Source organism: Drosophila busckii, unplaced genomic scaffold, assembly GCF_011750605.1.
Source record: "Drosophila busckii strain San Diego stock center, stock number 13000-0081.31 unplaced genomic scaffold, ASM1175060v1 hic_scaffold_41, whole genome shotgun sequence".
Taxonomy (NCBI): domain Eukaryota; kingdom Metazoa; phylum Arthropoda; class Insecta; order Diptera; family Drosophilidae; genus Drosophila; species Drosophila busckii.
The window spans coordinates 34,338-58,537 of record NW_022872751.1 but is presented as its reverse complement, the minus strand read 5'-3'; the positions used below and the strand labels follow the sequence as shown (position 1 = coordinate 58,537).

The following is a 24,200-nucleotide window of genomic DNA, read 5'->3' as shown; positions in this document are numbered from 1 at the left end:
TTTTCACCAGGTGAACAAGAAAATGACCAATAAATAAATAAATATGTGTAAATATGTATAATAGAAATGTGTCAAACATTTGTTGTTGGCCACTTTTGCGAAGAAATAATAAACTTCTATGTTAAAAATAAATTGTTTTTTTCTACGTAGTCGAAAATAGTCAAAATAATGAGATATAATCTAAAATAATCTTTTAGGAGTTTTAGATTATTTCTCATTATTTTTAAAAAATTGTGGTAATTTTGGATTATTTCTGATTTTCAGTAATTAAAATAATCGTAGTTTAATCATTAGTTCACCTTTTAAACAAAAATAATCTAATTACTAATGATTACGATTAACTAGCTGTTAACTAACTAACTGTTAACTACCTATGATTTGAAGGTTACCAGGTATCAACTTTTTGCAGCACATGTGTTTTTAGCGATTTCTAATATCTCACAATGTCTATGAAACTTTGTGCACGACGAAATACAGACAATTGAACAGCTGACTAGACAAAATCAAAACCAACCGCAAAAATTAAGTTATTTTGTTCCTTGAAGGCAACGTTTGTTCTGAAAGGGTTAAATATTAAATTTATATTCATTTGTATTAGAATTATTATTTTATCTTGTTAAATTTCTATTTAAACAAGTGGACAAATTAAAGTTGGGCGCCACCAACTTTTAGATACACTTTGACTAGGGCATCGCAGCAATCACACTCATGAACACATACACACAAAACAGCTAAATCGTCACAGTTCGTTTTTGCTGTAGCGTCAGCAGAAACGCCGTCGCTGCGTCGGCAGCGACGTTTGTATGGCGCGTCAGCACGTGCACCGTGAAGATATTGAAATATAAATGTAATTTTTGTATTTTTTTAATGCCTTATATATCGTTTTTTCGATTTGCGAGGAGGGGGAGGAAAAAAAATAAATAAAATAAAAGCGTAGTGTCCTGGATATAGGAGCACCTACATACCAAAATTGGTTGCAGTAGCTCTTATAGTTGGTAAGAAACACGCACTCAGACAGACGAACGGACGGAGATGACAATATCGACTCCGCTCGTCGAGCTGATCAAGAATATATATACTTTATGGGGTCTGTCACGTCTCCTCATACATTTGCACAACTTCATAATACCCCTTTTCCATTTTTTACAAAAAAATATACCTAAAATGAAGAAAGCATGCGAGCATTTGCTTGCGCAAGACTTTATTAAATGGGGAGACCTAATTAAAAAGTTAAAAAAAAGACAGATTTTTTTTGCTTTAAATTAATACTCAAATATTTAAGATTGCTCATAAAAGTTTCATTGTGGAATTTGCAATAGTTCGGAAGTTATAAGGCAAAACGTAAACACGCCCAAGCTAAATTTGTCAGGCAAAATTATCAAAAAAATGTCATTCAAATCCGCAGCGTGCTTCAAGGCCGCATAAGCGTAAATATCATGGCAATCAATTTTCAAATGATGAAGACAAGGAAAATAGTGATCCTGGTGCGAGTGCGAAAAATTTTTAACTGCTAGTACTGATAATATAATCGTAGATCCACTGCACTGTGGCCGATTTGACCGATTTTGGTGCATAAAAGCAAAAAATTCATTCATACAGATTCTGAAAGTAGATTGTCTAACTACATACAAACCATTAGCTTTATTTAAATATGCCCATCCCTGAGCTTTTACTAGGGCTGCAAAGTTCACTAACTTTAAAGAAAATAAGGCTGACTGGTTCAATTCCAACATGTGTATTGAATTCAGCTCGCCTTTATCTCAAAACCTTAAACGAGGAAGACCTCAAATGAGTTATGAACTTGGAAGAAAACGTCTAGAACAAAAATTGGCATCTAACCTAGCTGACTGTGGGGATAATAGCACAAGTTTGTTGCTGCATGCAGCTACACTTACAGCAAAGAAAGCAAATCAAACAGATACCGTTTGTGCTCTAAAGAATTCTGTGTTGTTCAGAGAATGGAGCTAGAGAGGCAAAACGAAGATTATTTGTAGCAGATGCTGTACCCCTAACTCCAAACGAAGCCTTGGCATTTATTCTTATTTATTATTAAATCTCAAGAGAGACATGAACATTACTCACTTGTCTGATATATATCCGCCATACGACAAGGTGGTAAAAGCGAAGTTGGTACATACAACAGGAACGAGGAACAAATATTGAAAATGGAGAAAACGCCACGGATTTCAATGTCTTCGGTGATGGAACGTGGAAAAAGGGACTATACTTCTCTCTATGATGTAACAATACTAATTGGGCTCCACAGTGGCAAACTTATTGACCTTGCCGTGAAGAGCTCATACTGTGCATCTTATATCAGCAAAAAAAAAAACATTGGATGAATACGAATTTGAAGAACACAGATTTGTGCTCTTCAAATCACGAAGGTTCTGCTGGGACGCTGTATGTGGATTATATTATGTAAATGCTTTTGAGATCTGAGGAACAATATGGCATCAAATACACTAATTATATTGGCGATGGCGATTCTAAAACTTTTGCGGGTGTTTTGGCGATGAATCTATACGGTCATGTTTGTTCTGTTACAAAAAGTGAATGTGTAGGCCACGTACAGAAGCGAATGGGTACACGACTGCGAAACAGGCGAGGCTCGGCGGCAAGAGACTAACGACCTACTATGGGTCGGCAATTCGGAGAAATGCAAATTCTATCCAAGATTGAAAAAAATAGTCACGTTGGATCTCTATTGTTCCACAGATAGATATCCGCGGCACAAAAATTGTCCAGTTGGGGTGCAAATGGCGTCAAGCAGAAGCCTCAAATACATTGAAATCTTTCAAGCATCCGAATAGATTGATTAATATAGAAGTTGAGAAACACATTCGTGCAATATATACAGTGCGCGTCATCAGGTTAGGGCCCCCTTTCAATACATTTTCGCTATTACTATTGTTTAACTGGACATAATTTTTTGGCTTGTATTGATTATCATCCTGCATGCTCTCTCTCTCTCTCTCTCACAATAACAAAAAAAAGAAGAACCGTTACATTTTTATTGCATTTTGTTTACCGTTCCACCGATAAGCTTATGCTTATGTTGCTTGTTTTGCCACGTACAGTCACCAAATTTTTTGTGTAAGATAAAATAATAATTAGTTGTATAAAAATCGAAGAAATGGGAAGAGGAACAGTTTTCTCTGAGAAGGAAAAATCACAGATTGAGGCATATTTTGAGTGTGGACTATCTCCTCATAAAATTCCTGAAAAAGGCACAGGAAAACTATAAAGTTTTCTTCGAAATAAAAAAACATGGGAAAAACTTTAATGGCGGTAATAATCGTGTGATTTCTGATGTAGACAGGCGATCGATACTAAGGCAAGCATGAAATTCACATGACTCGTCTACAAAAATAAGAGAAAACTCTGGTGTTACAGCGAGTTTGTCAACGGTTCAAAGAGTTATCAGAAAAGCTACGTAAAGAGAAGCATCATCTGGACCGCCTGCACAGTCGGGAAGCGGTTTTCATGGTGTATGGGGCCATTTTGTACATTGGAACCTGCGGGTTGCAGTTTTCACAAGGTGCATGAATGCCGAAATCTGTAAAAAAGTTTTGATAACAGCATATTCGCACATGAAAAACGTTTCCCAAAATTGAAGTGCAGTTTCCAATTCACACAGCCCGGTCCGTGAAGTCGTAGTAGTCACAGCGTTTATGTCCTTGAATGGCCACCAAACTCTCCCGACCTCAATATCATCGAGAACGTTTGAGGTTTGTTGGCTAGAAATGTGTATCAGTCTTGATAAAAGTACAATACAAAAATAGAATTAATAGAAGCAATAAAACACGGTTGGACCACAATTTCATTAAATTACTTAAATCAACTTTACAAATCCATTCTCAATCGAATTTTCGAAATAATTTCCAATAAAGGCGGATCCACACATTATTCATTAATCTGAGGTTTATTTAAAAAAATTATTTAAGTATTAAATCTTATAACTGTTGCTTCAAAAATGCAATCCTGCTAACCAATATTTTGTAACGTTTTTCTTAAACCTCTAATTCGAGAGATGTTCTCCACAATATTCCTACAGACCACTTGCTGAATGCTGGGTTCCTGCAACTCGAAGATGCCAACACAGCAAAGACGCTAGGAATCCGATGTCAGGCTCAAGACGATGATTTCTTCTTCATGCCAAACAAAGTACCTCTCCAACCCTCGTATACGACGCGTGAGGTGTTGTCGCAGATTGCCAAACTATTTGATCCAGCAGGATGGCTGGCTCCATTCATTGTCCGTGATAAAATTTTAATGCAAGAAATCTGGCTTAGAGAATTAGGATGGGACCAGCAGCTGCCTGATGACCTTCTCCAGAAGTGGCGAGAGTTCCTGGGAAGCTACCCCGATATCCAGCACATCCGAATCCCGAGATGGATTCAATTTCAGCCCAAGGCTAAACTCCAATACCACGGTTTCTGTGATGCCTCTCAGCACGCGTTCGGAGCTGCCTTATACATTCGAATCGAGACCAATCAAGGCGTTTCAGTTCACACTTGACTGTGGACAAGTAATCAGGAAGGTGCGGGCAGCGGTGAATGTATCCCAAAAATGGAGCTCGATTAGTGAGGAGTTGGCGACCAAACTAGGCCTCGAGGTATGCAGAATCGGGGCACGAAGGACGTGCAACGTCACGGTGCCGTCGGCCGTGAGGTCATTCGAGCGGCCGATGGTCGTGGAGGTCAGCCGGCAGCCAGGAAGCTGTACTCCAGTGAGGGCAGTACCAGAGGAAGTCCGACCCCAATTCGGAAGCATTGTCCTGCCAGAAAAATCATGGTATGTTCTCTTTAATCTTTAACTCACTGAGTCAGCTTTGTGCCTTTACTTTCCCGCGGAAAAAACCTAATATACTTTTATATACTTGTAAAAAACCGACAAGTCATGCGAGACAAGTGTACATAGTTTCATTATACATATATGTCTAATACAATCGAACATTAAAGTGTTTTTCTTTCTAACTTGAACAATTGAACTTAATGTTCAGTGTTTTTAATTCTACAATATACAAAAAAGGTGTTTGTAATCATCTTCATCATCTCCTACGAAAACACTAAAGAACTCATTAAAAAAACATATTTGAACCTAATGATTTTAAAGTAAATTCATGGCAGTTTGATAGAAAAAATTATTGTAGCAATATAGCTCAATTGGTTTAGCGAAAAATAATCACTTATGGTGAGTCAGATGGGGAGCGCTTTGTTCAGCAAGACAAGCTGAGTCGATATAGCCAGGTTCGTCTTTCTCACCAATTATAAGAGTAAGAGCACCCAAATTTGGTATGTAGGTGCTCCGAAGCATAGGACGAATCGTTTTTATTTTTTTTGTATTTCCTCCCCCTCCTACGCAAATCCAAAATAATGATTTACTTCCACAAAAAAATCTGAAAAAATTGACCGATATTGGTTCCTATAACTAAGGAATTATTCGCACTTTAATTTAAAATATAGACAGCGGCGTCGCTACTGACGTTACAACGAATCCGAGGATTAGCTGTTTGAAAGTATGTGTTTGTGAGTGAGTAAGTGTGTTTGCTGTGATGCCCTTGTTAAAGTGTGTAGAAAGGTGGGTTGCGCCCATCGTAACGTACATTTGTTTTTCAGCTAGCGAAAAGTTAATAACTATATAGAGCCTGCACGGCTTCCCTCGCGTAACTCCAAATTTATATTTGCATTATTCATTTTTATCGTCAGAGCACTTTAAAAACACGAATCCAAGTGACCGATTAAAAGAGTGGTGCCCAAGCCATTGCTCTTTCAGCTTGTGTTGTTTTTGTAATTGCTCTTGCTAAGGGATGCCTTAGCACTCCAGCTCTTTATACACTTTTACACTATATAATAAAAATTAATAAAAAAAAAAAAAAAACAAATAAATACATCGAAAAATTGTAGCGAAAATTTATATAATTTATTTGATAACGCCGAAGTAAGGAAAAGTAATTTTGCCAAAGGATGTAGTGTGCAGACTGCATAATGGTGTTGTTAAAGAATATTCATCGTTCGGGCACTTCTTGTAAACACAAACAATTGACAGGAAACAATTGATGGCACTTTCACAGATAGATGAACTGACGAAAGAGAATTCGATTTATAGGCCCAAACAATTTTTCGTATTTTTGTTTTTGTCTCGACTGTGCAAGCGTTCCAAAAACACTTGTGACGATAATTTTTTTGCAAAACTTTGTTGTTGCTTGCACTTAAAAAAAATGAAAGCAGTTTGCACTGGAGACATGAAATTATCATTACCTGCGCGAGCGTTAAACGAGTTGGAACTTATTTTTGGCATGGATCGTATGAAATTAATTCTTTGAAATTAATGTATTAAACAATACGACGTATCGACTTTATAACCTACGATGCGGAACAAATTCTTTAATATATTAATGAAAATAAAAATAAAACACAAAAGCAATATTTAAAAATTAATTTGAAGACATTTTCAGCACGTTATACATCGATCAAGGCAGCCTACGTGACAAACCTCAAATGCAAAGCATTTTAAACCATTTTCTGATGGTGAATTTATTAAAAATGTTGTCAGGAAATGCTGAAGTGTTTCGGTGATAATGGTTCTCAGTTTGCAAACAAATTAAAGTCAGTATTAATATCTAAAAATACAGTAGCGCGTCGAATTGATGATTTCCACAATTTACTTACAATTAGACTCCATTTTAGGGGAGAAAATTAAAAATTGCGCTTTGTTTTCTTAAGCTTTGAGTCAGCGGATATTTCCAATACAAGTCAGCTTGTTTTAGCAATCCGGATGGTTGACAAAAGGTTACCACGTAATGAAAAAACAAGTAAATTGGCAGCTATATGTACACACGGCGCACCTGCAATGTTAGGAAAAAAATATGGCTTAATAGGGGAGATTAATAAATTCGGAATATAAGTTCCATCATTTCAGTGCATTATTCATCAAGAGGCTTTGTGTGTTAAGTGGGCAAAAAATATAGGAACTCTGAAGGTAGTTTTTGAAATTGTAAATAAGCTAAGGGGTGGGCATAATTCACTCAACCAGCGAAAACTTAGAAACTTTTTAAAAGACTGTAAATGTGAACACGGCGACTTAATTATGTTCACTGAGGTGAGATGGCTGAGTCGAGGAAAATGCCTTGAGAGGTTTTTTGAACTACGAAAGGAAATTGTGGAAGAAGTTATGCCAAGGTTTCAATTATTGTCTACTATTAGCACTGAAGAATTTAATATTATTCTTGTTTTTTTAACCGATTTTTTCATACTACTTAATCAACTCAATATATCCCTGCAGGGACAAAAATATTATCAAATTTTAGGTTGATATGTTTATTTTTGATTTAAATTAAGGTAAATTGTTTAGTTTTTCGCGTTTTAAAGAAATTTTCATGAGTATTTTCGGAGGCTTAATATATATTTATAAATGAGTACACAAACTTCACTTCACTCTTTAATTACCGAACGCCAAAACAGAACTTACCATCCTGCTTCGCGTCCTCTCTTTTTATACTGTAACGAAATCAGCTGGACCCACAGATCAGCTGGGCCGATAAGCTGAGCTTTCGGTGGGATCAGCCTACAACCACCGAAAGCTCTGTATCGATCGGGCACTTAGAGGACCTAGCCCTGGTTCTTCTTCGTCCCTGGGCGCTTTAAGCATCTAGCCCTGGGCGCTTCCCGTCCCTGGCTCACTCTCTTTCCTTTCGGGCCCGCCGAACTGCTAATTTGCACTACAATACTTATTAATTATGCATTTAAATATAAGAATGCAGCTGGTAAACTGCGCAACTTATTCTAGCTTAATGTAAGTACATGTGGGTATGTATATTAGCTAGCTCACATTCCAGAATGTACGTACATATGTCACTGCGCAGCTGCAGTAGGCGATGTATGTATGTATGTATGTTTATGCATGTTATTATCTATTTTATTCTATTATTATTCTATTTATGTATATGGTATATGGTATGCGCAGACTGCTTGCCTACCACAGTATAATATATATAATATAATATTTGATTTTCAACTATATATACAATATTTAACCGAATTAAAAATAAATTTGAAAATAGATTCAGGGTTTTTAAATGGGCTAAAAAAAAAGGTTGGATATATTTTATATGCCAATGACCTGCAATAAATATGATCGGGATCCCCAATTACAATTAGAAATTTGTGATTTACAATCTGATTTTGTACTGAGAGCAACCGATGCGAAAGTTATTGATTTTTGGAAAGTTGTAAGCGCTTATAAGTATCCCTTATTGAAGAATAAAATATAAAAATACTTTCCATTTTCGGGAGTATTTATATTTGTGAATGTTCCTTTTCAACATTAAAATTAATTAAAAACCAATATAGGAATCAATTATCAAATATTCGTTTAGAAGCCTTCTTAAAACTATCACTTACAAAAATACATATTGATATAGATAAATTGTTAACTACTTTGTGAAAACCATTTTGCTTGTACGATTTTTCTTTTGCTTTTTAATTTTTTTTGTTCTATTTTGAAAATGGTAAATACCAAATTTTTTTCAATCTACTTGTGTTAGTGTTTTCCTGTTAGTGTATTGGTGATTTGCTCTTCCGTAAACAGCGTTTGGACGTCCCTAGCTTAAACAATATACATATTACAGTTTTGAAAAAATGCCAGTGACCTAAAAATATTGCAAAAGCTGGCTAAAGAAATTTTAAATGTCCCTGTAAGTTCTGCTACAAGCCAACGAGTTTTCTCAACCTCAGGGTTTATATTAAATGAGCTCTAGAATGCTGAGTGATAACTTAGACAAAATTAAATTGTTGCACAAATTAACAGTTTGGTGGGCCCACAAGATCTTTGCGGGTCCAAGCTACGCTACTGTTTGCCGAGCGGAGTCAATCTTTTTGGTCAGGTTGGCGGTAGGCGATTGAGCAAGAGAGCGGGTTAGATTTCCTCCAACGATAGGCGCAGTTGTTTAAGAAATCACGAACACAAATAAAATTTATAGTTTTATTTACGTTTATTGTTAAGATCACTCGAAAATTCTTAGATTTAAGTAGTACTAATTAATTCCAAGACGCGTCTGTTCTGCACGAGGCCCGGAAGGAAAGAGAGTGAGCCAGGGACGGGAAGCTAGAGCTCGAAAACAATCGAGTGAACAATCGATAGTATCGATTTTTTCCGCTTTTGAGCAACCATCGATTGTTTTTGGCCCTATCGATGGTTTGCCACATTTTTCCATCCCTGTTTTTTTATTCCATCCCTGTTTTTTTTATTGAACTTGCGTTTTGCGTTGAACAAGAAGGTTAGTTGCTCAAGTTTATTTGGATATTTATCCAAATTATTCATTTTATTGTTTTGCAGAAAATAAAACAAATTTACAGTTGCGGTGTTGGTGGTGTTGAAATAAGTGGTGCAGATTAAGTGAAAAGTAAGTATTTAAAATCATATATATGTACAATACATGTGCATACATATGTTGCGGTGCTCTTGCACGTGTTTTTTTTTTATTACATATACATACATATGTATATGCGTTTGTGTTTATTGCAGGCGATTAAATATGGAAAGTGGAAAAAGAAAGCGCGAATCATCTGTAGTTTGGGACTATTTTAAAAAAACGGACAACCACGGTGCAAAGTGCAAACAATGCGGCAAATACTATAAAACAGGTGGGAACACCTCTAACCTTCTGGATCACTTAAATCGCGCTCATCCCAATTACAAAAAAACCAACTTGCCTCCTAAGCCTACTAGCTTGGAAGAATTTTTGGTAAGGGATCAATTGTATCCAAATGGTGATGCGTATGATATCTAAAGATGTGCAGCCGTTTAGTGTTGTCGAAGACAGCGGCTTTAAAGATTTAATTACCAAGCTAGATCCAAGGTACAAATTACCCAGCCCAGCGCATCTGAGGAATGTAGTGCTTCCAGCTCAATACGAAGAGCTACGGAAAAAGGTAAAAATGGATTTGAGCGACGTCGACGACTTAGCTATAACGGCAGATTGCTGGACGTCGCGCGCTAACGACGGGTACTTAACCGTTACCTGCCATTTTATTAATACTAATTTCGATATGAAATGTGCAGTTTTATCAACAAAGAAGCTTTTGACAGCAACCAATCACACTGCGGCCAATATTGCGGAGTCGCTGAGCAGTGTTTTTGAATGTTGGGATATCCGTAAAAAAGTGAGGATAATTGTGACGGACAACGATGCGTCCATGAAGAAAGCCTGCGAGCTATTAGAAATCAAGCATCTGCCTTGTGTTGCGCACACATTAAACTTACTTGTGCAAGAGCTTCTAAAAGCGGACTCATTAATACCCCTGATGAGCAAATGCAAGAAGATTGTGGCTTTTTTTAAAAGCAGCACTATTGCAACAGAAAAACTGAAAGAGGCCCAGGGTACTAATGAGTCATATAGCTTGATACAAGAAGTGCCGACACGATGGAATAGTGCGTATCTGATGATTGAACGCATAATTCTTATAAAGGAAGCAATTGCATCAGTGCTTCTGATATCATCGAAAGCTCCGATCCCATTATTTGCAGATGAAGTCGCAGTTCTGGAGGACGTTTGCCGCATTTTGGCGCCATTTAACGAAGCGACCAAACAGGTATCTGCAAACAAAAGCGCAACAATTTCATTGGTAATACCAATAATTTGTGAGCTACACCAAAAACTTGACGTTTTAGGCTCATTAGTGACCACAAAAATAGCCTTGGATCTGTGCGGAATACTGAAAGAACGAATGCCTGCCAGACTTGCTCCGTACCAATCCAGAACTGTGACCAGAATTGCAACGATTATCGATCCGAGATTTAAAAAACTCGGATTTTTATCGCTTTCAAATGCTGACCAAGCAGCAAAAGGTCTGGAGATGGAAATACAATCGCAAATAAGATCCCACGTTCCACCGCAAATTCCAACACCACCTGCAACACCACTTCGCACTGAAAACACAAAACCAATGTTTACTTTTCTGCAAAATAGAATGTCAGAACAAGTTCACTCCTCTAGAGCTGATACAATAATATTGTTGAGACAGTATTTGGAGAAAAAAAATGAGCCTGAAGACACTGATCCAGTTTTATTTTGGAGGGTAAAATTATATATATATATATAAGTAACTTTTTTTTAAGTAACTAATTTTTCAGAACAACACTGATTTAAATGCGCTTCAAAATGTTGCAAAAAAGTTTTTATGCGTGCCGGCTACCTCGGCCGAGTCGGAACGCAATTTTAGTAAAGCTGGCCAGATTATTTCGGACAGAAGGTGTTCGTTAAAACCAAATATTGTAGATATGATCCTATTCTTAAACAAAAATCAAATTTAAATATTAGAAAAAATTGACTGAATCAATTAATTTTTTGTGTTATTATTATATAAGTATTACTATTAAGTTTAAGAAATTGAATCAATTACTTTTTGTTTTGTTTTTATAGAATAAGAATATTAGAATTAAGAAATTGAATTACTTTTTGTTTTGTTTTTATTGAATAAGAATATTAGAATTAAGAAATTAAATGAATCAAAATTAGATATAAGGTACTGAAGAGATTATTTTTTGTATATATCTACATATATTTTTTCTTAATAGTCTTAAGTGAAATAAATCATGATACAATGAATTTATGAACAACTTATTATTATTTTCACTTAAATTGGCCACATATATTAGCAAAAAGTGTGTCAAAACTTCCAATTTAAAATTTATACTATGAACCATCGATAGTATCGATGGTTTTACTTAAAAACCATCGAAAACATCGATAGTGTCCACCATCGATTGTTTCCGAGCTCTACGACTGGGACCATTTTGTAATTCGTGGAAAAAGTATACGCCAAGAACAGTGCGCGTAAAATAAGTGGGCCCGATCGATACAGAGCTTTCGGTGGTGGTAGGCTGATCCCACCGAAAGCTCAACTGATCTGTGGGTCCAGCTGATTTCGTTACAATATTTTTAAATAAAAATTTGAAGTATTCATATTTAATGACGTGTCGTATTTTGCTAGATTTTGACCGTGCGTGTGAGTGCGTGTTGGCTGTTAGCATTTCGTGTTAGTGTTGTGTCGTGTTAAGAAAAACCGACACGCGCCCATCTATACTATGAATCACACACCGTTCCTCGGATTGCCACACTGATTGACCCGAGATTTAAAAAACATAGGTTTGAGAAGATATATATTGCTTGAAGTGTTTGTACATATGTAAGTAAAAATAAATGTAAGCTTAATGTCTACAAATACATATTTTCATTAAAGTGACGACTGAAGTGATTTGGAAGCGCGGAGCACATTCTTCAATTTGAGGATAGTTTGCGAAATGAAATGCGAATGGATGAGTCATTCCAAATGTGTTTGCCAGCCAAGCTAGTAACATTTGAAGAAGTCACGGAGCTCATAAAGAAGCTAAAAATCAAAAAAGCTCCTGGAGAAGATGGCCTGGACAACAGAAGCTCCTACCCAAGAAAGCTGTCCTATTCTTGGTACTACTGTTCAACAGTATTCTCCGCCTATGCTACTTCCCAATGAGCTGGAAGAATGCCCTTATTACCATGTTCCCAAAGCCTGGTAAATCCCACAACGAAGTGGATGGATACCGTCCAATTAGCTTGCTTCGTGCGCTTGGAAAGATGGTAAAAAGAATGATCCTAAACCGGATCCTACAGCTTGAGGCGGTGAAACAAAACATCCCAAAATGGCAGTTTGGATTTAGGCGAGGTCATGGAACTGCGGAGCAACTGCATCGAGTGGTCAACGACGTACTGATCGCAACGTACGCTGATGATACAGCCATATTGACAAGAAGTTCTATATATACACTTCAAATGCTCCACAGAGATATGTATGTATGCAGCTTCGAAAACTGGGCAAGCAAATGGAATATAGGAGTCAACAGCAGTAAATGCGCAAATGTTACTTTCACAACCAGGACACAGACATGGCCAGAAGTTACAATGTCAGGCTCCGCACTTGTGCACAAAGCATCGCACAAATACTTGGGTGTCATACTCGACAGGCTATTAAATTTTAGCCACTCTTGGTAATTGCTGCCGGGAACTATAGGTTTGCCGAAAATTTTTACGCAAAAAACCCTAGATTTTTAAAAGCAACGCAAAAAACACCAAGAATTCTTGTAAAAAATCTAAAAAAAAAAATGCGCTTGATTTTCATTTATTCAAAGTTTTTTTATTATCTCGTCAATATCAACAGTTTCTTCCGCATTTAACATTTTCGACATGATCCAATCATTTTGAGGAAGTTATTTGGTATTTTATAATCATGGGAACACTTGCCATGGCGCTGCACATTTATAAACATTTAGTTTATATTTTTAGGATATGAATGTCATTTTACCTTATGCTTAAAATTGAATTTAATGTGTCGACATTCATCCGATTTCTTTGTTTGTATTAAATCAAATTCACCTGGCTGAAAACCCGCTCAACCTCGGCATTTGACCACTGCAAGGACAATACCTGCAACGCTATGCCAGACAGCTCTTTGAATCTTTCTTTCCACCAGAATCACGGTATGCGTCAACTTCCAGCCAAAACTGCACCGTATCGTTTTGGTTTCCCACTTCATATGATGCACATTTTGGTGCTGACGCTCAATTTGGTCAATATTATCCATACCAGTGTTCCAAAACTGGAACAATGCTGGGTTTATTATTTTTTATTAGATATTACCCACTGATATTGAGTGCTTTAGCAATGCGTAATTGTCGGGAAGTCTGAAAAAAATAGTAATAAACTTAAAAAATTAAATTAAATTTACAGAATGTTTTTGCTTTGCTTTGCTTCAACTGCTCTACTAAAAATTCTCTTATGGATTTTTAATCACATGCAACTAGCAACTATATTCGAGTTTTTTATTTATTTTTTGAAATCATAGCCCAGTTTGGCTTTTGACATTACAATTACAATGTTCACAAATGTAACACAATGTTCACAGATAGATGAAAGTCTTGGAATTGTAAATGATGGGTCATCAACTGGCGAAAGAGAGTTCGATTTATGGGTCCACCATAAGATGCTGGCATACAAACGTCGCAAGAAGAATGATGACCCATCACAATTTCAAGACGAGCTTAGCTACTTCCTAAATGCTCCTGTATTGGAGCTAAGACGCAATGTTGTCAATACTTGGGACGAGATGCGTTTGGTCTACCTTAAGCGATATACTATAGCTTGCTAGTATTGTTTCCTTATTGGCACTTCGATACCGGCAAAGCATCTTTTTTCTAACGCAGGCGCTACCTCTACAGAAAAACGAAATTGGTCGAAATTGTTCACCAATAGTGCAATTGCATTACATTTACATGTAAACAACTTTTTTTTAAATCAATTGATTAATCGATTATTTTAATATGCGATTTAATTGCAATTGATAATTCCGTGGCTTCAACTAATTCTATGATTCAATAATCGTAATCGTGTAATTAGAATTACACATATCATTTATTTATGGTATTGATTTATAATGCGATTTGGAGGAAAATACAATTTTCAAAAATACTCCCTAAAAAAATCGATGTATCGATACATCCATATTTTTCTGAAAAACAAAAGCATCGATGATTTTCCAGGTCAACAATACACATACATATGTAAAGAATAACACAAATAAATGACGCATAAACTGTTTCGTTTGGTAAGCAACTTTGATTTTATTATTTTTATTAAATATGTAAAACTCACTGGCAGCCTTGTGTGGTTGATTGAGAAATTGATATACATATATATAATCGTGTACTAGGACACTACTGTTAAGTAGCAATCAAAATATGTGATTAGCGTGAGTAATGTTTATTGAAGCGATGTGGCTCTCGCTAAATCAGAATTAAAACTAAATGAAATACAAAATCAAAAGCTTACAGCTAGCCCTAACATCGCAGGCAGTGTCTCGATGCGCCGACGACGTTCCCTCGGTCAGTGTTCGATTTCATACTCCCGCCGGACGTGTTGCGCAATAAGCAGCGATTGAAAAGCTACGCTACTCCCGTAGTATTTCGTTTTTCGGATTTCATTCACTTCCCGCTGCGAATCGTTTTGTTGTAGCAATAAGCAGGATTGAAAGCTATCACGCTTCTATCCAGCAGTAGTATATTATCGTTATTGCTAATTGACTTACCGCATCTGCGAGAACGAAGCGAAGCAGAGCACCACTTAGCTGAGCAGACATAATAGACTGCTGAAAAATGGTGAACCTCACAGGCTCAGTTTTCGTCGCTTGGTTTTAAGAAAAATGACTCCGATGAGCATATTATATATGCTAATAGCATCAAAGAATGCGTATTCTGTGTGCTCTACGCAGTTTTTGCTTACTGAAATTAAGAGAGCAGAATGAGAAGCAGTTATGATAGGTATTTTTCATGTACTGCGGCTTCCTCCTGTTTTTTATCACTCTTGAATTTTGCTTGGTAAAATGGAAAAAGAGGTTTATGAAGTTGTCAAATGTATGTAACAGAGAAAAGGAGGCGTTAAGGCTTTAAAAATAAAGATATAATAATAAATTACTGATTCAGCTCTCGACGAGTGAGCGGTCTAGTGTGGCGCGAAACTATAGCTCGAAGTTGGTCGGTCTGTCACGTCGGAGCCTGTCTCCATCCTTTTGTCCGTTCTGTGAGTGCTCGTTGTGTCGTGCGGTGGAACGGATAGAGGCTAGAGCAGCGAGAACTCTTTAGGTATGTACGAGTTGCTTCCATATATCCAGGAACTACAGTATATTTTCTCTCTTCTCTCTCTCTGTGCTCCCACCCCGTCTCGCGCACAAATATCGAGAACAGCGGTATATATCATTATATTTGCCCAAGATACAAAAATATTTAAAAGTGTCTGCAATAATCACAAATTGATATAATAGTCATGTGTTCTGATCTTTCTCATTGTGTTAAAGTTACTAGTAGCGACTCGAACTCAACAAACTTGGAATTATTCACAATTTCTGAATTTTGGCAAGTGATGCAGCCGGGAGTATTGTGCACTGTGTGCTTACGCGCATTACAAACGTCGCATGCGACGCGCGCGGCGTCGCTGCTGACGCTACAGAGAAAACGAGCTGTGACGCGTCGGTTAGCTGTGTTTTGTTGTGGGTAGGTGTGTGTATGTGAGTGCTTTGGCTTGGGGTTAGACGCTTAGTTGTTTCTTCATCTTTTTCTCATATTTTGTTGGTTTTTTGATTTTTTTTTATTGCTTTTGGAGTCCGTGTCCAAAGGTGTGTATTTAATGTTACGAACTGTTGGCGCTCTCCAACGCGGTGCTTAATACCTTGAAGGTGGCCATTTGGTTGTTTTTCTGGCTTTCAGTTTTTGCTTGTTCTGTCATCGTATCGCATAGAAAACTTAGCTAAAGAATGTGTGCTGTCTTTACATTACATTTTTCTTTGGGCTGTGGTTGCTATATGATCATTGCGTTAAGATAGATGCGGGAGATTAAATGCTCTTGGGAATCACTTTTGTCAAATCAGTACGCTCGGGAGGATGGTAACGAACGCGGTTATAATGCAACATGTGTTTTCGGGTTTAAGAAGACGATCGTGATTTAAATTTTAAGAAACATTTACAATTGCATAACATCCAACCAACATCAACTAATTATAGTTAAAATCAATAAGAAAAACTTAATCAGGTGAATCATTGCACTATGGGCAAGAAGTCCGAAATTTGTGCATGACGCTTGAGGTTTCAAATTTGGCATAAGCATGTGATGTGATTAATGTATGTACATAGAATTTTGAATTTTTTTTCTTTTTTTAATTAAGCCACGTCTTCAACCCTTTCTACCACAACCAATAAAAAAAACCAAAGATTTTTAAGGTAATGTTGCTATTTTATTTATAGATAAGCTCTTCTTCTTCTTCATCTAGTATTATGTATACAATTTTTACAGAATCGTTGCCAGAGTCCGAATCCACATTTTCTAGTTGTGAAATTATTTCGCTGTTCGGAAGAGAAGGAGGTTTTAGAAGATGTATGACTTCTGGCGGAAAATTTTTTTTTCAATTTCTTTTGCCTTTCGCTTAAACATATTGTAGTATACAACCTGTTAATCTGGTGAGCTGATCTGGATTGCGTCAGTCAACGGCGCACGCGCTGGTTCCGGCTCATTAGTTGTCGGCAATATGGGGTGGGAACAATTTTAAAACCACTGAGACGCTTGCTCTGACTTTTTATTAATATCTTATTAAAATTTCGCGTGCTTTTATTAATCGCACATGCTCATCGCTAACGGACATGTGCAACTATGCGCAACTCAGATTACCCTGACAATAAACCATACACGGACAACATGACTCCAACAATGATAAAACTCTTAATTCATGGCCTTAGACAGTGTTTGCAAAAACTACTCCGTAGCAGCAAGATTTATAAAAATGTTGCTATGCTATTCATACCGCTCTCACTTTTACCAGAGCGGTAGCAGAGCCATAGCAGAACAACGAAAAATTTTGAGCTCTGCTATGCTCCGTAGTTTCGTCGTGTAGTAAGCTATAGCAAGAGCGAGAGCGAGAGCAAAATATGAAATTCTGTGCTCTCCGTAGCCGTAGCAATAGTAAAACAGAGAGATCGAGATGAGAGCGTAGCAAGTGATATTTTTCGTGTGCTACGGCTCTTGCTTGTGCTGTTGTTTTTCTGTGAATTGAAATAAATAAAAAATTGTTGATTCAGAAACAATGAATAAAAATGAAAAACGAATTGAGCACTGATACCGAATATATTTCGACCAAGCCGCGTTGCTCTATCCATTTTTATATAGGGTAGTCGATTTTTACATTCTTGCTGTATTTCAAATCTAATATTAGCTGCAACTTGATTTAGAACATCTTTGCACTTCCTTCCATTTAATGTAAAGTATTTTCCACATTTGTCTTTAAGAGCCACACATATGGGGTCTATTATGTTGCGCATATTTTTGGAATTAAGCACATGGAAGCACATTGGAATGCTGTCTTCAGTGACAAGACCAATGTTAGAGCGGATTAAAATTTTTTTATTTATAGGAACTTTAATAATTTGATGCTTAATGTTTTTTTTGGATTGTATGCAATCAGAATCATTTCGCTGCTCATCAGTTCGGATGTCATGCAATTTTAAATGTTTTTTTAAATTAAAAACACGATCGTTTTTTAAATTTTTAAAACAAGTTTTGCATTTTACATTCTCGCTGCTATTCTCTTCGAAATATTGAAATATGATGAAACCTTTAATAGGTGCCATGCTTACGCAATGAATCAATACACAGAAGTGCCAAAATTGATTTCATAAAGTGCATAATTGAAAGCGACAAGTAAAAACAACGGTGCATAAGAAACATAAGAAGCAAAATGTACCAAATACTGAGACAGAAAAACAACAGCACAAGCGAGAGCCGTAGCACACGAAAAATATCACGCTCTCATCTCGCTCTCTCTGTTTTACTATTGCTACGGCTATGGAGAGCACAGAATTTCATTTCATTTCAATATTCGCACAGCTGTAAAGGTTCAAACTCAACATATGTTCCACCAGCTGCAACCAACCGATTTACCGCTAACTTTGACCACGTGCTGAAATTTTCATATAAATTGTAATTATTGCATTTCGATTCAACTTTTTGCTATTATATGTATGAAAGAAATATAATGTTTACTAATAAACTAAACTTTCGTGGAATAGAACTTGTGAGGATTGGCTGGGTTTGGTATCAATGTATTTTTTTTTAAATTAGTCAATGTTTTGTGCCAAGCCTGGTTCAGGGAACACTAATAACGGCAACACAGCGAGAAAATTTTTTCAAAATCCAAAATTGGCTGCCTCAATAACAGGCGTTAGTTTTGATATAATTTATCGATTTAGCATAATCTTACGAACACTAGCATCTGGATATGAAATTGATACAGAAGCATTTTAGCCACAATTTTCGTAGACTTGTATCCATGGTTTTATATGTTTATATATTTTCGTAGACTCGTATCCATGGTTTTATATGCTTTCATCTATCCATAAAATATTAATACTTGCAGAAATTATAAAACATGTTGCCCTTCCGATAGGATGATGTCAGAAGAAGCTCTCGAGGCCAGAAATAAAGATTGAGGAAAATTTCGTTTAAGCCACACTCGACAAAAATTCTCGTAAAAACACGATGGAAGACTTGGCTCATAGACTTTTTCTTTCATGGGACCCATTGCTGTCAAAAGTTGGAGTTTCCTTTTCTAAAAAGGATGAGCCAATAGATAAAGACATTATCAGTCTTATTTAAGTAAAGACGTAGAGGATGATTCATCAGATTTTACCTCATCAAATACCGAAAAGAGCTACAATAAAAAACTGTTTAATTAAAAAAAAATTTTTTAAGTAGTTTGAATTTATGAAATTTATTGAAAAAAACTAATCTTTATTTACCAAAACTTTTTAATATACAGTCGCGGACAAAAGTCTACATACGACCCCATTTTTTCAATTTTCACCCGTCCAAAAGGTTAGCTTGACAAAAGTCTACATACTATTTTTTTTCTTAAAAAAAACGAAGAGATTTTGATAAAAAATGAAAATTTTAATATTTGGTTGGGCCCCCACGAGCATCAATGACAGCTTGCAAGCGTCTAGACATTGAAGCAACTAGATTTTCCAGCTCATCTTGAGTAAATTTTCCCCACTCCTCCTGCAATTTCTCCTGAAGCAATGGAGCGCTACTTATAGAGTGTGTCCTTACTTTCCTCTCCAAAATTTCCCACACAAGCTCAATAATATTGAGATCTGGGCTTTGGGGGGGGTGAATGCAGCTGGCGTGGAGCATAGTAAAGCAGCCAATCCCGAACAATCTGGGCTGTATGCTTGGGATCGTTGCCCTGCTGGAAGATCCAGCTCTCCCCAAGGCTTAGCTTATCCACAGACGGCTTCAAATTTTCTTCCAAAATGTTCTTGTATTGGAAGCGATCCATGTTACCTTTGATAAAGACCAAATTCCCCACTCCTGCCGCTGCAACAGCTCCCCAAACCATTACGTGGCCACCACCATGTTTTATTGTCAGAACTAGATGCTTGGCATCCATTGCTGTATTGGGTTTCCTCCAAACTTTTTCTTATCCATCGGAGCCAAATATATTGTATTTGGACTCATCAGTTAAAAGGACATTTTTCCAAAAAGTCAATGTCCTTGTTTATATGCTTTTTGGCAAATTCTAGCCGAAGCACTCGTTTTTTTTCACTTATTAGAGGCTTCTTTCGAGGAGTTCTGCATTTAAATCCCTCATTATTAAGGGTTCTCGTTATTGTGCGTGGGTGCACAATAATTTTGGACCTTACGGCCAACTCCTGGGCCAACTTAGTTGCATGCACCTTAGGATCCTTATTGATTTCCTGGCGGATGAATGAAACATCCCTACGGTCCAGCTTCTTTGGGCGGTCAGTGCGCGGCTTACTCTCAAATGAGCATGTTTTTTGAAAGTTTTTGTAGACCGTATTGACCGTGGCTTTTGTTAAATTCAAAATTTTGCCAATTTCAGCGAACGATTTATTTTCTTTTCTATATTTAATTACTAATTTGCGCAGAGCGACAGAAACTTCTTTACGTTGTGACATTTTCGCGATTATAGAATTATGATAATGACAAAATACATTAAAAACTAAATAAGAATGCTAAGTACAACATAATCCAAAACAAACGGTAACTTTACCGTTGTGTTTCAGCTGACAGAGTTGCCAAAACCAGCGAAATTCATGAATCGTATGTAGACTTTTGTCAAGCTATTTTTTAAGTTTTTTGATTATGATAGATAAGTGGATTATCTAAATACTATAATTTTTTTTTGTTTTTGTTATATCATTATATTGACTATGAAACTGCATCATTACTTTTTATTTAAAACCTTTCAGGTGCAAAATGCAAAAAAGGGGTCGTATGTAGACTTTTGTCCGCGACTGTATATCTGTGAGATGAACATTTCTCTAATTGGGCATGCACATATATGCGCGAGCAAATTCTATTTTAGGTGATTTTTTTAATGTGACGTAGTTGTCCAATTCATACCAAATTTTCTAAAGATGTGCATATTTATTTCTAATATATAAAACAAGAAAAAATTCGTGCAAAATCGGTCATATCTTGAGCTGAGCAATTTAAAACGAAATTAAATAAATAAAAAATTGGCACATAAATATTATTCTTTTGGCGAGGCGAAATGACTTATTAAAGGTATAAAAAAATCTTTAAAAATAAATAAATCACAAAATTGCCTAGTCATGCTTTCGACCGATCGTGCAAATCAGAACGATCGGATAAATAACTTAGGAATGATTTACATTTCGATTTTCGTGCTGACGCGCCATACAAACGTCGCTGCCGACGCGTCCCCTGATTCGGTCTTTAAGGAAGGCTGGTGCTAACTTGGCAGAGTATCCCTTTACAAAATTACTTTGGGAGAAGTTCCGCCTGTATACTTCTTGACCAGGATTAAACGTAACGTCACGCGTGCGCAATTTATAAGATATTTTATTTCGTATGCGCTTAAGTTGCATACACTCTTTTGCTTTTTTGCGAAGTATATCAAAAGTGTCTTCGCGTTGAATTGAACGTTGCGATCCTCCAGCAACTGCTGCAATCTTCTCTGGATCCGTGCTTATCGTTCCATTGCCAATAACGTGGCCTAGGTAATGCACTTCCTTCCTACAAAATTTACTCTTTTCGACGTTTATGGTCAATTTAGCGCGATCTAACTGGGCTGCTATTTTCTGAAGCACTGTCAGATGCGTTTCAAAAGTATCTGACACGATAAGTAAATCATCAAGATATATAAACACTTTCGTACGCAAGGCTGCTGGCACTATTTTGTCCATTAGTCTAGACATTGTATAGGGCGAGTTCGTTAGGCCAAAGGGCATCACGTTAAACACGTATAGAGGCCTGCCGGGTACAGCAAAAGCTATCTTATCACATGGTTTTTCATCTAAAGGCACTTGCCAGAAAGCGTCTTTAAGGTCGAGACTTGAGATGTACTCCGCCTTTGGCAAGTGATTTCGTAGGAGATGATAAAGATGATTAAAAACACATTTTTTTGTATAGTGTAGAATAAAAAATACTTTAATGCTCAATTGTTAAAGTTTGAAAGAAAAACACTTTAATGCTCGATTGTTCGATTGTATTAGATATATATATGTATAATGAAACTATGTACACTTGTCATATAAAAGTATATAGGGGGTTTTCCGCGGGAAAGTAAAGGCACAAAGCTGGCTCAGCGAGTTAAAGATTCTGATTTATTAGTGACGAGAAAGGTGAACAGTGAAAGAAGAAGAACGTTGAGGCAGGTCCAGGGCCTCGTGCAGCTATCGCATATACGATCGCCCTGCTGCTCCTCCCGTGTGGAGTGGCTTTTTACTCCCACAAGCAGCAAGCGACTTAATATACCATCTATGATAGGCATAGAGTATGTATCTTTTATCGTTGCTTCGTTTACCTTCCTGCTATCCAAGCACATCCGAACTTTACCTGGCTTGCAAACTATTACTACAGGAGACGACCATGAACTATTTGATTCTTTGATTACCCCCAACTCTAACATCCGATCAAGTTCGGCGTATAAAAGCTTCTCCATTGCTGGAGAAACCGAGTAATGTCGCTGCTTAATTGGTTTTGCATCTGCAACATCAATTGTGTGCGCGATTAAATCTGTTCTACCAAAGCCTTTTTTTGCAAATGATGAAAATAATTCCAGAGTTTTAGCCAGCAATTGTTTTTGTGCAGGAGTAAGAAAGAGGCCTCGATGTATTGTCTTCTATGGCTGAAATATTTAGTTGAGCCGTTAATAAATGCATTGGTAGTAAGTCAAAGCTAGACCAAAAATCAATACCTAAGTATAAATCTTCAGCTAAACTAGGGTCAAGATAGAAATTAATGTTTTTAGTTTCCTCTCTATACGTCACTGGGGTGTTAATTCGGCCCATAATGCGCTGCGATTTGCCATCAGCAGTTCGCACAGCCGCGGTTATTGGCTTTATCTCCATATTGGATTTGCCCAATTCCGCTGCGAATTTACCGCCAATACTGCTAATTCAAGCACCCAGCATCCATTTAGCCAGTTTTAAATTGGTTTACAATGCATACTTGTGCGTATGGGCGAATGTCATGGGCTTTGCCAATGACTGTTGCTAATATCAACTTTACGTTCATTTTTTAAAGTTCTGATTAATATGCTAATCTACGCTGGGCGAGATCGAGATTTAGCTAAGGTACTATCCAAGTGTTGCAGTCATCTTAAAGGGGTTGTGCTTGCAGTTGCATTGTTACTGCTACGCAATTGATTGCTTAGAACACTGCTTGAAGTTAAGCTAATCGGTGTTCGTTGCAATTGTTGAGAATTGTTTGCGTGCACTTGTTGGCAGTGCACGCGGCTGCTGGTTTTTTGGTTTATTTGCCATGCATTTGCGGCAGCTGGGCTTATAAGTATCACGCTTACCACAGCCGCAACAAAATACGCGTCTTGCTGCCGTACACTCTTGGTAACGATGCCCTTAACCACCACAATTCCAACACGATGCCTCAATGGCCATCAACTCATTATCGCCTTGCTCGCCATGCTCTGTATCGGAATCTATCTCTGCTTCTTCGTTGATAGAACTTATACTGCGGCGTATGGCCGGACGCTGACTATGCAAAAATGGCTTCGAAACTGTTTCAATAAAAATTTCGCGCTTACGCACTACCTGTCAAACCGCGGCTATACTTGTTATGCGTTCATATAATATTTCGTGCTGGATTTCCAACAGAAGATTTGCTCGCAATGTTTCTACTAAAGAGCTCTCTGCCATGGGCACCGAAAGCTTGTCCGCCAATGCCGCTATGGCATTATAAAAATCATCGAACGTTTCGCTAGGCCGTTGATTTCTCTGCTCGATTTCGGCTTGGATATCCCGATCCGTTCTTGTATCTTTATACTGAGCGCGTAGTGCAACACAAAGTTCAGGCCAACGTACCTGGTCCACGCTTTTGTGATAACGCCAATACCACTCGCTAGCGTTACCTTCTAATAGATTACGTGCATATTGCGCAGTAATCTCTAAGTTACTATCTAAAGTTTGCGCCGTTAAGGTTTCCACTCTATAAATAAAATCATCAATGGACATTGGGCCTTTGCCCGAAAACCTGAATTTCCAGTTAACTAATATTTGACTAATTCAATCCGTCACTGCTGACGGGGCTGTTATTAGCCATGTTTCGGCTATATAAACTATTA

At 37.2% G+C, this 24,200-nt stretch overlaps 1 protein-coding gene across 1 annotated transcript; it reads left to right on the top strand.

The window, feature by feature from the left end:
- The first annotated feature begins 9,243 nt into the window (after nt 1–9,243).
- On the top strand, nt 9,244–11,326 carry LOC108595519 (zinc finger BED domain-containing protein 1-like). The gene is made up of 4 exons (XM_017980773.1): nt 9,244–9,280; nt 9,340–9,406; nt 9,529–11,081; nt 11,137–11,326. The coding sequence occupies exons 3-4, from the start codon at nt 9,771–9,773 to the stop codon at nt 11,314–11,316; spliced, it is 1,491 nt and encodes a 496-aa protein (XP_017836262.1). The 5' UTR covers nt 9,244–9,280; nt 9,340–9,406; nt 9,529–9,770; the 3' UTR covers nt 11,317–11,326.
- The last annotated feature ends 12,874 nt before the right edge of the window (nt 11,327–24,200 follow it).

What these genes read in the sequence shown, in the direction of transcription:
- LOC108595519 (XM_017980773.1), top strand. Translation starts at nt 9,771, where the DNA reads ATGGTGATGCGTATGATATCTAAAGATGTGCAGCCGTTTAGTGTTGTC. An exon ending in ATCCAGTTTTATTTTGGAGG is followed by an intron (nt 11,082 to 11,136) that starts GTAAAATTATAT and finishes CTAATTTTTCAG; the next exon opens with AACAACACTGATTTAAATGC.